The sequence below is a fragment of the Culex pipiens genome, chromosome 3 (genome assembly GCF_016801865.2).
Source record: "Culex pipiens pallens isolate TS chromosome 3, TS_CPP_V2, whole genome shotgun sequence".
Lineage (NCBI taxonomy): Eukaryota > Metazoa > Arthropoda > Insecta > Diptera > Culicidae > Culex > Culex pipiens.
In genome coordinates this window covers 42,940,774-42,953,466 of record NC_068939.1, presented here as the reverse complement: position 1 = coordinate 42,953,466, position 12,693 = coordinate 42,940,774, and the positions used below count along the sequence as shown (strand labels likewise).

Genomic DNA, 12,693 nt, shown 5'->3' with positions numbered 1-12,693 from the left:
ATCCGGAACCTTGATATAAAAAACCTTATACTTTGGGCAGCTGGAACCGGTGAATCGGAATGGGCAAGTCTATTACGCGTGGGGAAATCGGAATTTTTAGGGGTCATTCAGCCTAAAGATATAAAACTATCATCTTAAATCCATCAGGGTGGATTCATCGGAAGTGACATTGAGTCCGGAAGGGGGGGGGGGGGTGGAAGGGGGTGAGACATAATGCACGCTAAATTAAGTTCATTGTTTATTATCAGTTTATCCAATCGTAGATTTACATGTAACTAGTTGATGATTTTTAGAATGAAAAAGAATGTAATCAAGAGTCCACTTTCTCTCACTTCACTTACACGTCCGGGTACAACGCTTTAACCGCTTTAGCGATCAGTTCTGGGTTCGTTCGGATGATCAGGATCCGCTTGACGTTCTGGCCGGCCAAATGGCTTCTCGCTTTCACCAAAATTCCATTAAAGAGATTAAAATCTCTTTCAATGGAACACTGCGTTGCCGCAATTGCTAGCACGACACGTGCCAACGGCCATACTGCCGGAAAAGCAGATGACTTCTCCTTCCAGTACTCGATCAGATCAAAGTCAGAGTCAGCATCTACGCGCTCTGAGAATTGGACAGCTCTCAACTGCATCTCAAGGGGCTGTTCATTTTTAGGAATTGGCTTTTCCGTACCGATAGTCGCTGAAAGATAATCATTCAAACTGAACGAGCCTGGCTTTTTCGAAGATTTTCCGCCGGGTTTATCCAACGACGTGGATTCTGCTTGGCGCTCGCTCAGCTCTGTCAGGAAACGCTGTAAATTATTAATCATTTTCTTATTTTGGACAAATTTTCGAAATAAGAGGAAATGCTTACAATAGCTTCATCCTTCTGGTCCGACTCCAGCATTCCTGACCCGTTAAACATGAGCCGTGGGTCTAGGTAAATCGCAGCTAACAAAGCTTTATTATCGAAAAGCTTATGCTGGCGATCTTCCATTGCACCTTTGAGTGCTGGTTTGAAGCGGTTGTTGTCGTTCAGCTCGGTTATGATGCCGTAAGCCTTGATCCACTCCAAAAAAAAATCACTTAGAGTGGTCTGCAATTTCTGCACGCACACAGTTAGATCTGCGAGTGGCTCGAAGGCTTCAACGTAGTCGTCGATAAAATCAAAGTAATTTGAGAGGTCTGAAATGATAATTAGTTATTTTTTGGTTATTCTGAGCATTTGATTAAAACTTACCTATCTCACTGTACTGCGTCCCAAGGTTGGCAAAAAAGGTTTTACCTTTTTGAATAGCGAGAAGCATTCTGTAGTCAGATGACCAGCGCGTATCATTAGGGAGCGGTGGATAACGGCCGTCCTCACTCACGTCAAAGAAAGCCTTGTACTTGCTCTGACGGACTTTCTTCACAATTGTGCGTATTTCACGCAGTTCACTTTTGTGCAGCTTGCACACATCATGCACTACGAGTTGGGCAGTATGCGCCCCGCATCGCACGGGTAGGATGAAACTAGATTCTGACATATTTTCTAAGACTTTGATCCAAGCCTCTCGATCACGCGAACTTTGTTCGATCTGTTCTTCCATTTCGTCCTTGCCGTCTTGAGTGTTAGTCTCGAGGTCGTCTTGACCGCCCTCGTCATCTCCGCCTCCCGGTTCACCTCCGTCTCCCGGTTCACCTCCGTCTCCCAGTTCGTCTCTGCCACCCAGCTCGTCTCTGCCACCCAGCTCGTCTTCGTCAGCACGGCCACCGGACTCGGCTTGGTCGTAGCCGGATTCATCGGCTGCTAAGGTACCCTCGATGAGCTTCACAGTAGCGTTGAAGTGATCGGTCTCGGCCAGCAGTGATGCCAAGCGGGTCAACTTGACCACATTCGCACCGTTGTCAATAGTTATCGATGCGACTTGACTCAGTGGAATGTTGTACTCCAAGAGCAGGTTGACCAGCTCGATGAGAAGATTTTCGGCCGTGTGCTGATTTGTGAGTTCGATTATACCTAGAATTATGTTTTAAGTTGTTTATTTACAATTAAATACAGATTGCTAAACAAGAGAGGGGCTGTTGGAACTTACCAAGGTTCCTTTTCAGAAACTTCCCGCCTTTTGTAATTATCTGCACATTAACACCAAGAAAACTCCTGTACATTTTACTCACTATATCAAGTTTCAGAGAAATTCGAGAGCCTTTCAGCTCTTCAGCAATTAAGCATGCAATTTGAGCTGCAACGTTGTCAACAACCTCCACGATGTTACGGCGGTTGATCACGGTTTTAAACACGTTCAGAACCGGTTGCGTCAAATCCCGGACGGCTTCCCATTCGACGGCGGCGAAAGGCAATCCATGAACTGTGACCAACCGGATTAGCGCGCTGATCACAGTTTGTTTGGACATCCTGATACGGATTTCCGGTCCCAATTTCTGGACCGTATCCGGGCGAGGGACGATGCCATCTTCCGTGATATCGACGTGATGAACTGCTTGAATGTGCCTTTCGAAGTTTTGCGGTCGAAAGAGTGCTTTCTGGGAGTAGGTGCAAGATTTTGCGATCTGGGTGCACTTAAAATGTTTGATCCCGCCTACGGTGACCTCTTCCACGAATTCTTTAATCAGTGCCGATTTAGTTTTTTTCCTGTTACCATCCGAAGAATCGCCTTTTTTGTTGTTCTCATCCATCTAGAAGCAGATTTTTTAAGTAAAAGTTGACTCTGAAATTTTTATTTTTTGTAAAAAACAGTCTACCTTGCACAACAAGAGATTTTTTTCAAGTAAAACGTAACAGAAAAAGCAGCTTTTCCCGCTGGATTGCAATTTTGACAGATGACTAAAAGTTCATGCCAAGGCCGTTACCAAGGTCCAAGGCAGCAACCCAAGCGCTATATTAAAAGGTTGGCATGTCTGAGTGTTGACAGGTTGAGTGTTATGCGGATTGACAGTTTCCAGCTAGGGAGTGTACTTTTAATACGTAACGCAGTTGGGGGGGGTCGGAGGCCGTGTTACGGTCCATTCATTTTTTTTTAATTTTGTATGAAAATTTTGTTGCGAGGGGGGGGGGGTCTAAAAATCCGTTTTTTTTGCGTTACGTAATGAAAGAACGCTCCCCTTTATTATGAAAACTAAAGTAATGCAAAAACGTTCATTTTTTTTAATATTATTGTTGAGTTACTTCAGGAAATGGATACGTTTAACACGCAAATTTCTTCCAGTGTAACTGCTTTTTGAAGGCTATCTTTACCCGAGTGAACTGCCTTCGCTGACATTTGAAAGTCGAGAGCGAATGAACTTTTCTGTTTACTCTTATCGTTGAATTGGTCCCTCACTCTCACTCATTGGCGGAATTTCCTCATTTGATGGTGATGGTGTCGGTGATGAACCGATAGTGCTTATTTATATCGCGATCGTGATGCTCCTTCGGCTATCGCGCGATGGTGAGGAAACGATGGTTTACCTACCCTGCTCAAGTTATGATCATTTAAGTGATATTTATGTACTTTTTTGAAGCCGGATCTCACTTAAATGCATGTAAACTGTGTCCGGATCCATCATCCGACTCATCGTTGGTTAGGTAATCAAAAGACCATTCCAATGAGTCCAAAACATTGAAGATCTGGCAACCCTGTCTCGAGATATGACCACTTAAGTGATATTTATGTACTTTTTTGAAGCCGGATCTCACTTAAATGTATGTAAACTATGTCCGGATCCATCATCCGACCCATCGTTAGTTAGGTTATCAAAAGACCTTTCCAATGAGTCCAAAACATTGAAGATCTGGCAACCCTGTCTCGAGATATGACCACTTAAGTGATATTTATGTACTTTTTTGAAGCCGGATCTCACTTAAATGTATGTAAACTATGTCCGGATCCATCATCCAACCCATCGTTAGTTAGGTAACCAAAAGATCTTTCCAATGAGTCCAAAACATTGAAGATCTGGCAACCCTGTCTCGAGATATGACCACTTAAATGATATTTATGTACTTTTTTGAAGCCGGATCTCACTCAAATGTATGTAAACTATGTCCGGATCCATCATCCGACCCATCGTTGGTTAGGTAATTGAAAGGACTTTGCAATGAGTCCAAAACATTGAAGATCTGGCAACCTTGTCTCAAGTTATGATCATTTAAGTGATATTTATGTATTTTTTTGAAGCCGGATCTCACTTAAATGTATGTAAACTATGTCCGGATCCACCATCCGACTCATCGTTGGTTAGGTAATCAAAAGACCATTCCAATGAGTCCAAAACATTGAAGATCTGGCAACCCTGTCTCGAGATATGACCACATAAATGATATTTATGTACTTTTTTGAAGCCGGATCTCACTTAAATGTATGTAAACTATGTCCGGATCCATCATCTGACCCATCGTTGGTTAGGTTTGAAGGTCTGGCAACGTTCAGTCACATGTTATGACCGCTTAAGTGACATTTGTGTATTTTTTTTATTGAGAAATAGATGGAATTGGTGTCAAAACCCATCATATCACCAAATGTTGGTAAAAAGTGAGGAAGGCGCCAACCACATAGGTGGATTAAGTTAGTTTTTGCATTAATTTTTATTAGTTTTTTGCATTCTTGTTTTAATATATCATTTGAATTATTTCTGTGAGTTTTTTCGTTCTGTTAACCATGAGCAGTTCTTTTAATTTTCTGCTTGTAATTTTGATAAATTTCTGATAGTTTTGCATTCTTTGTTTTTTAAACATATTATTTGTGTAATTTTTGTAAGTTTTTGTATTCTTTCCATCATGAGCAGTTCTTTTGATTTTCAGCATAACATTTTGAAAAAATGCCGGTAGTTTTTGCATTCTTTGTTTACTGAGCATATTTTTAAATTATTCCTGAGAGTTTTTGCATTTTTTCAAACATGAGCAGTTCATTTGATTTTTAGCATAACATTTTGGAATTTTTTTGTTAGTTTTTGCATTCTTTGTATTTAAGGATATATTTTAAAATTATTTCTGTTTGTTTTTGCCTTCTTTGTTTTTCAAGCAATTTATTTGTATAAATTTTGGGAGTTTTCGCATTCTTTTGCATTCTATATTTTTTGGCATATTTTTCAATTATTTTTCTGAGTTTATGCATTATTAGTTTTTTAAGCATATTATTTCTATAATTTTTGGGAGGTTTTGCATTCTTTCAAACATGAGCAGTTCTTTTGATTTTTAGCATAACATTTAGAAAAATTTATGTTAGTTTTTTGCATTCTTAATTTTTCAAGCAAATTATTTGTACTACTTCTGTGAGTTTTTGCATTCTTTCAAACATGAGACGTTCTTTACTTTTTAAATTATCATATTATTATCTTGCCACTCCTTCTCAAGTTTACATGAGTGAATTACAAGATGGTACTGCAGCGAAAAAATAGCATAATTTATACAAAAAAAGTTAATTTTTATTCAATTCGGCGAAACGTCCATTCGGCGAAAGACTTTCGGCGAAACGACATTCGGCGAAATGTACCAGATCCGTTTGTCATACAAACTTCAACGACCAATAGCGCGACCCTTAACCGAATTGGCTCAAAATTGGACAGTTTCTTTTTTTTTACTTAAAGAACCAAGACAGAGGGTAATCTTAAGATTTTCCGAAATTTTCATTTTTTCTTGTCTCAAGTTCGGGACAAATCGGGAGTTTCATTCCCAGCTTGGCCCAATGCAACCAGAGATTGTTTCGACATAAACGTGTAAAAATATTCGCAACGGCCTATTATTTGCCCAAAAAACCCAACATTTCATGAATTGTGAAATGAATTGAAGTAGGAAGAGTTCTTTAATGCGCGATGACCATCACCATCTCAATAAATTCACCAATAAAGCTCTGTACAAATTGCAGTCCACGCCACATCTGCAAAAACAAACACGCGCAGCCTGCAGTAAAGTTTAACCAGCTGTTAAGTGTCGCCTAGGACTAATTGGCAACTCTTCACCTGAGCGATAACGGATCTACGAGGAAGCAGATTCGTAATAAATTTGTTAACTTCACACCTCGTTTTATTTCTGCGGATGTTGGAGGGTTTATTGACTGAATCGAACGATTGTTAAACATTAATTGGGTAATTAAATTTCGATTAAAATTGAGCTCAACAATAGGAAACGCATGTTCAAAAACAAGATTTCAATCAACCTTAAAATTTTGAACAACCTTCTACCCCCGAGAAGATGCCCCGATAAAACGTTCGATTGTGCAAATAGATAAAAACCGGTCCATTCACACGCATCCTCGGGGCCAAGTTTTACAGGGGGTGCTAACTTTCGACACAGAAACCATAACCGTGCGCGCGCACACAAACAGATTGTGGGTCCACGTGCGCGCTACAAAAGTCAATCTCATCAGAAGTAGAAGAGACCGGTCAGGGATCGTGGTTGGAATACAAAATTTTGAAGTTTCTATGGTGGCAGCTGGACAAATTAAAATATCGAGTTTACAATAGAGGCTGGGCGACCTTTTCAAAAATTCCGAAACTTTTGCGTGCTTTGTGGGCTGGCAAGTTCTTTTGCTGGGGATGATGATTTCTAACGAATTTTTGGCGATCGATGGCGTCTATCATAAAATTATCTGCGTAAATCTGGTTTTCATGCGGGAGGGTGGAAGTGGTTTGTGTTTGGCAATCTGTTTGAATTTTGAAGAGACTGAAGAGTTTTGCAGGTGACAATGCAGAATCGATATAAAGTAAACGTTCCGCTATTTAATGTTTGATAGATAAATAGGAAATAAACCGTTTTATTTGTAGTTGAAGTTTATTAAATACCAATATTATGGTTTTTTTTAGATTTCCTATAATAAAGCAATATACCTAAACTATAACCATTGAATTGAATTGTTCTCTATTTATATTCTATTGCTTTGAAAGTAGTCATGAGTAATACATAACGTGGTTTAATTTTGGATTAAATTGTGTGCAAACATTCCCTATGTACAACAAATCAATTATGGATCAAAATGGGCATGTGAATATCCGAAAAAAAATTATCACGAGAAAGAATTTTCTGATCAAATCGGTGTGTTCAACAAAATGGCAGGTTATGTTTATGACTTTCCAGGAAAAAAAATTGACACAAATAAAATATTTTAATTTTTCTTGCTGAGGCACAGATTTTTTAAGTTTAAAAATTGTGCAAAATATTTTTTTCTTAGGTTCGTTTTATAATCCCATATTAAATTCGAATTGCGGGCTGGTTATAAAACAAAGTTTTTTTTTATTGAACTCCAAACATCATTTTTGCTTTTATAAGTTTTTATGCCTATTTAAGAGTTTGAATAATGCTTGTTTAATCGTAGTTTTAATAGTATCGAAATTCTGCTTGAAAATGGCAAATTAATTCTGTAAAACTGTTTATTTAAAATGGAAAATATTAGAATGAGTTATGAAATATCCTTAGCCAACAAAATACGTTAAGATAAAAAAAATGTAATCGAACCGTTCAATTTAATTTCCGCGCATTTTAGGTTTTTAAACAGTTAATTCTTACAACAAATCTAAAGAGCATTGAAAAATTGTTTTTTTTCTTTCTTCTACTTTTCGGCATTTTCTGATGAGTGTGTTTTGAGTTCTTAAATATTTAAAAATAAATATATGAATCCAAAAACAGGGGAACTGCATTTAATTTTATCGGGCACTTTATGTTGGTACAGTCATGCCCCAGTTTTGCACGTCTCGGTTTTGCACTGCCCCGGTTTTGATTCGTTGAGCTGCCTCGGTTGAGCACGGCCCAATACTTAACTGAAGCACAGAACTTATGGGATTTTGGCTATAATCGTATGAACAATCATACAAACATCAAAAAAATTAAAGTGTTTTGGAATCGGGATGATGCCAGCTAGTCATTGCACTTTTAATTACAGGAAATATTTTACGAAAAAAAGCATTTTTCATGTATTTTGAAAATGCAATGTTTCTCGAAAAAATACTCAAAATTATTGTTATTGCAATATGGGTATCAAATAATAGGGAATTTTCATACATTTTGAATGTAATAATTATTTTTGAAAGTACTAACAAAATTCACAATACTACGTATTTTTGAAAAAAGCTCAAAATTTTGTTATTTTTTTCAATATGGGTATCAAACGATCGGGATTTTTTCATACTTTTCGAAAATTATAAGACAAATTTTTGAAAATATTAAAAATTTCACAAAACTATGTATTTTTACAATATTGGTATCAAACGATTGGAATTTTGTATACATTTTGATTGTAATAACAGCATTTTTTTTAAATACTAAAAAAATCACAAAACTACGAAAAAATGCTCAAAATATCAGTTTTTCAAAATGTGAATGTCAAATGATCAATGTTTTTTTTTTGAAAATGCTCAAAAATTATACAAAACTACAAATTTTCTAGAAAATACTCAAAATTTCAAAGTTTCGAAATTTATTACATTCGAAATGTTTGAAAAAATTCCGATCATTTGTTACCCAACTGAAATTTTGAGTGTTGTTTTTTTTTTTCGAAAATACGTTGTTTTATGAAAATTTTGAGTTTTTTTCAAAAAATGTTGTGAAAAATTCCCAATCATTTGATACCAATATTGCAAAAAAACTGAAATTTTGACTTTTTTTTCGAAAATACGTAGTTTTGTGAAAATTTTGAGTATTTTCAAAATTATGTTCTTATTACATTCCAAATGTATGAAAAAGTCCCGATCATTTGATACCAATATTGCCAAAAAATGAAATTTTGAGCATTTTTTCGAAAACACGTTGTTTTGTGAAAATTTCAGTACTTTCAGAAAAAGTATGACATTAGAAATGTATGACAAAAACACGATTATTTGATACCCAAAAAGAAACAACAAAAATTTTGAGGTTTTTTAAGTAAAAAATTGCATTTTCATAATACAGAAAAAAATACGCATTTTTGTGAAAATTTTCATGTAACTATAATTACAATGGATTGCTGTCATCATCTCGATTCCAAAACATTATAATTTTTTTATGTTGATTATTCATTCGATTATAGCCAATGTCTTCCATATAGCGTCCTTAACCTGCCAAACAACGAGAATTTTGATGCGAATTTCCTGTAATGCAAATGATATCAGTTATTAATTTTGTCATACTTTTCACTTTGTTATTTTGAAAATAAAATTTATTTGCTTTGCTTCCCTCAACCAGCGCTGAAAAACAAAAACCTTATAAAATATGCATTACAAATAAATAATAATCCAATACATAACATAAGAACTAAAAAAAGCTTGAAAAATCCCTTTACATAAAATTTTTTTTTTAATAAAAATGCATTAAAAAATGTTGATCATTAAGGAACATGAAAACAATCAAAATGTTTCAAAAGTTTTTAGGGTGGGGTACTCCCTAAATATGCTTTGTTTTTTTCGCTGATGGAACTACCATTCTAGGGTGATTAATCAATACTAGTTGTGTTTATTGTTGCGTGACATAATAAAGATTGATCAGACTGTTATTTTTTAGTTTGCGTTCATTCTCGTTCGGATTAGTTGTGAAGCTCGTGTAGAATAAGGCTGGTTCGTCAACAAAATGTTAATATTGGTTGTTTTCACTCAAATTATGGGAACTTGTTACGGTAATATCTTAGGTCTGTAAAAGGATAAATTGAAATATTAAATATTGTCGATATTTTCAGGAAATAACAACCAACTTAAACTAAGTCTTTTCCGGACAATTTATGGTTCCAGTAAAGAGAGTAACATCATCTTATCAGCTTTTTCGATACGAGCAACTCTATCGATTTTGTATCTTCTCGCTAACAAGAACACATCTGAAGATATGCAAAAGCTTTTCAAAACGAACCACTTCGAAAGACAGCCATTTGAAGATGAAATTAATTTACAAATTTATTCAAAGGCATTTATTGACCAAACATTGTTCAACGAGAACTTTTCAACAACTTTTCAAGAGAATTCTGGAATAACACTAGAAACCATCGACTTTGAACCACCACGTTACGAAAACAACTCAATCAACACCTGGATTGACGACCTCACCGAATGCACTGAACTACCCCTGCTCAGCACAACCGAGGTCACCCTAAACTCCAGCTTCCTGCTGTGGAGCGCCATCTGGGTACGTGCACGTTGGCGGGAACCCTTCGACTGGACGACCCAGCAGATCTTTCACTACGCCAACGGAGACCACCTCGTGGACATGATGTTCGTGGAGAATCGCTTCGAGCACGCCGAAGTTGACGGCTTATCAGCGGTGAACTTGCCCTTGGACGCGGATCTATCGATGCTGGTGATCGTGCCGACTCGCAAGTCAGATCAACTGTCGACAGTGATTGCCCGATTTGACCACACGATGTGTTTGAAAATTGTTCGAGCTCTCAAAGAGAAGCATGTTGTTTTGCGGATGCCAAAGTTTGCGGTGAGTAGTACGGTTGACGTTCGGAAAGTTCTAGCAGCGATTGGATTGGGAGCTCTGCTTGGAGATTATGCGTTCGAAGTGGCTCCAGATGTGAACTCACCACTTTCCTCTATGAAGCAAACAACAGCGATTGAAGTGACGGAGAATGGACTGATGGGAGAAGAGACTGCTGGTGAGAGTAGACTAGTTCCATTTTATTGTTTATTTTTATTTATTTATTTTAGGACCTAACTTTCGATTTTCAACTGGTGCAGAATCATCGCCAAGTCCAGTGTTTTTAACAATAGATCGTCCATTTATATTTTTTATAAGGCATGTGTCCACTAAGTCTATTCTATTTATAGGACAATATTCACAGTTTGTTGAATGTTAAACAAATGAATATGTTATTGTCATAGAAACAGAATTTGATTTGAATTTCCAATTCGTATTTTTAGAATTTTTAAATTAAAGATACGCTATCAATACAATCCAATTTTAAATAATGTATGCATTTTAAAGCCCCACTCGATCATCCACGATGCAAATCCATTAACAAAATATGAATGTTCAATAACTCAACCACACTCAGAACAAGATTTGCTTGATGTCTTCTTTGTGTCGAGCCGACGATACCGCCAACAACATCATCCATCTCTAAAACTCGAACATTGGGATCACGATTTGACCCCCCTACAGCAAGTCTATCAGTCTTAATGTAAACAAACCGCTGCTCACACAACCACAAAATGCTTTGAATTAGCTCGCCACGTTTTAATCTGTTACTAGTGCTAATTTACCTTGACGAAAGCCGCCAAGGGTAATCCGTCCTCTTGATAATGACCTAGACCGTTCGACGATCGGAATGGAGGGTGACATCCTCGACCGAGATGCTAAGAATGGGTCTTTCAAAAGATATGCAATCTTCGGTGCAGCTATCCGCCAAATACAATGTATCCGCCGATGATTGGAGGTGGTGACATTTGGGCACTTCCGTGCCGAAAAAGGAAAAGAATCGACAAGTTTCCGGCCCGAAAAAGTCATCTTCGCAGGTCAACAACTGAAAGGAGGTTCCAGAAAGCGAAGAAAAAAAACGGTTAAATATCACTGACACCTCTCGACCCAGGATCGGAATCGTCGCCGCCAAATCAGATCGTCAAATCGTGACCCCTCCGGGGGTCCTTTGTGTGCATAAATAATATCTAATCATACCAAGGGCATCATCTCTACTCTTCTTTTCAATTCAATCCTGCGAACTGGCTGAAGTGGCTTCTGAAAGGTTGTCACCCGTCACTGCTTGGGCTTGACCTCAGAGCCACCGTGACAAACTGCCTGCCAGGCCGCTTATGGTGTTGATGATGATTACGGCGATGAGCGCCTGGCACAATCAGTTTTATTTGGCGGCAAATTTCGCCTCAAATTGTCATGTTGTTGTCCGATGCGGTGATGGGATTGACTCACTTAAAGGATTTTTAATGTTAGTTTGTATCAGATCATCCAGCTTCAGCAAATTTTGATTCAAGGATTGTCACGGTGCTCAAAATACCGTTATTATGAACAAAAAAAATATGCAATCCGAGATTTTGGTGTCTATCGATTCCTTACACCATAACGCACCTCTGAGCAAAAAAGTAGTTTTCGAGATGCAGCCATTTTAAAATGTTATTTCCGACTTTTCTTATGAAAATCTATACAATTGTCATAAAAAAGTCGGAAATAGCTTCTTAACACGGTTGTATCTCAAAAACTACTTAAGCAAACCATCAGAAACTTGCCCCAGCGATATTTGACAGTCATATATAGCAAACTCCATCATAATCTTGAAATGCATATTCTTTGAAATGTTAAAAGTGTATTGATTTTATAGATTTTTTTAGAAAAAATCGGAAATAACATTTTAAAATGCCTGAATCTCAAGAACTACATCAGCAAACCTTCTGAAACTTTGCCCAGAGATACTTGACAGTCAAGTGAAACAAAATTCATCATTATCTCGAAATGAATATTCTTTGAAATGCTGAAATTGTATAGAATGTTTTGGTTTTCTCATTGAAAATCGGATGAAACATTTCAAAGGGCTGTACCTCGAAACCTACATCAGCGAATGATTTCATGTTTTGCTCAGAGGTGCGTTATGGTGTAAGGAATCGAAAGACACCAAAATCTCGGATTGCATATTTTTTTTTTCATAATAACGGTTGTCCACGCACTGGACACAAGTTTCGGCCGTCCCGGATCACCGACGGCCTGTGTCCCCAAACAATTCACTTTCCCCAGAATCTTCCTTTTCCTTGCACGCACTTCCTTCACTCCTGCTGCATGTTCCTTCCACTCCTTTTCCTTTATTCCGCTCTTCTTGCATGGATCCTCCTC

The 12,693-nt window shown here is 37.5% G+C and overlaps 2 protein-coding genes across 2 annotated transcripts; one reads left to right on the top strand and one right to left on the bottom strand.

Annotated features, from left to right (window-relative positions):
* Positions 1-228: 228 nt before the first annotated feature.
* On the bottom strand, positions 229-3,412 carry LOC120412434 (uncharacterized). The gene is given in 4 exon segments (XM_052710574.1): positions 229-809; positions 812-1,169; positions 1,225-1,983; positions 2,060-3,412. Coding segments are annotated over 4 exon segments (2,190 nt in total). The 5' UTR covers positions 2,661-3,412; the 3' UTR covers positions 229-337.
* A 6,038-nt stretch (positions 3,413-9,450) lies between these two features.
* LOC120412376 (leukocyte elastase inhibitor-like) lies at positions 9,451-11,364 on the top strand. The gene is made up of 3 exons (XM_039572802.2): positions 9,451-9,541; positions 9,602-10,513; positions 10,566-11,364. The coding sequence occupies exons 1-3, from the start codon at positions 9,496-9,498 to the stop codon at positions 10,712-10,714; spliced, it is 1,107 nt and encodes a 368-aa protein (XP_039428736.2). The 5' UTR covers positions 9,451-9,495; the 3' UTR covers positions 10,715-11,364.
* The last annotated feature ends 1,329 nt before the right edge of the window (positions 11,365-12,693 follow it).

Bases quoted from the DNA above. Each gene is read 5' to 3' on its own strand.
- LOC120412376 (XM_039572802.2), top strand. From the start codon at position 9,496: ATGTTAATATTGGTTGTTTTCACTCAAATTATGGGAACTTGTTACG. The intron at 9,542-9,601 runs GTAATATCTTAG...CGATATTTTCAG, and splicing joins AATTATGGGAACTTGTTACG to GAAATAACAACCAACTTAAA. The intron at 10,514-10,565 runs GTGAGAGTAGAC...TATTTATTTTAG, and splicing joins GATGGGAGAAGAGACTGCTG to GACCTAACTTTCGATTTTCA.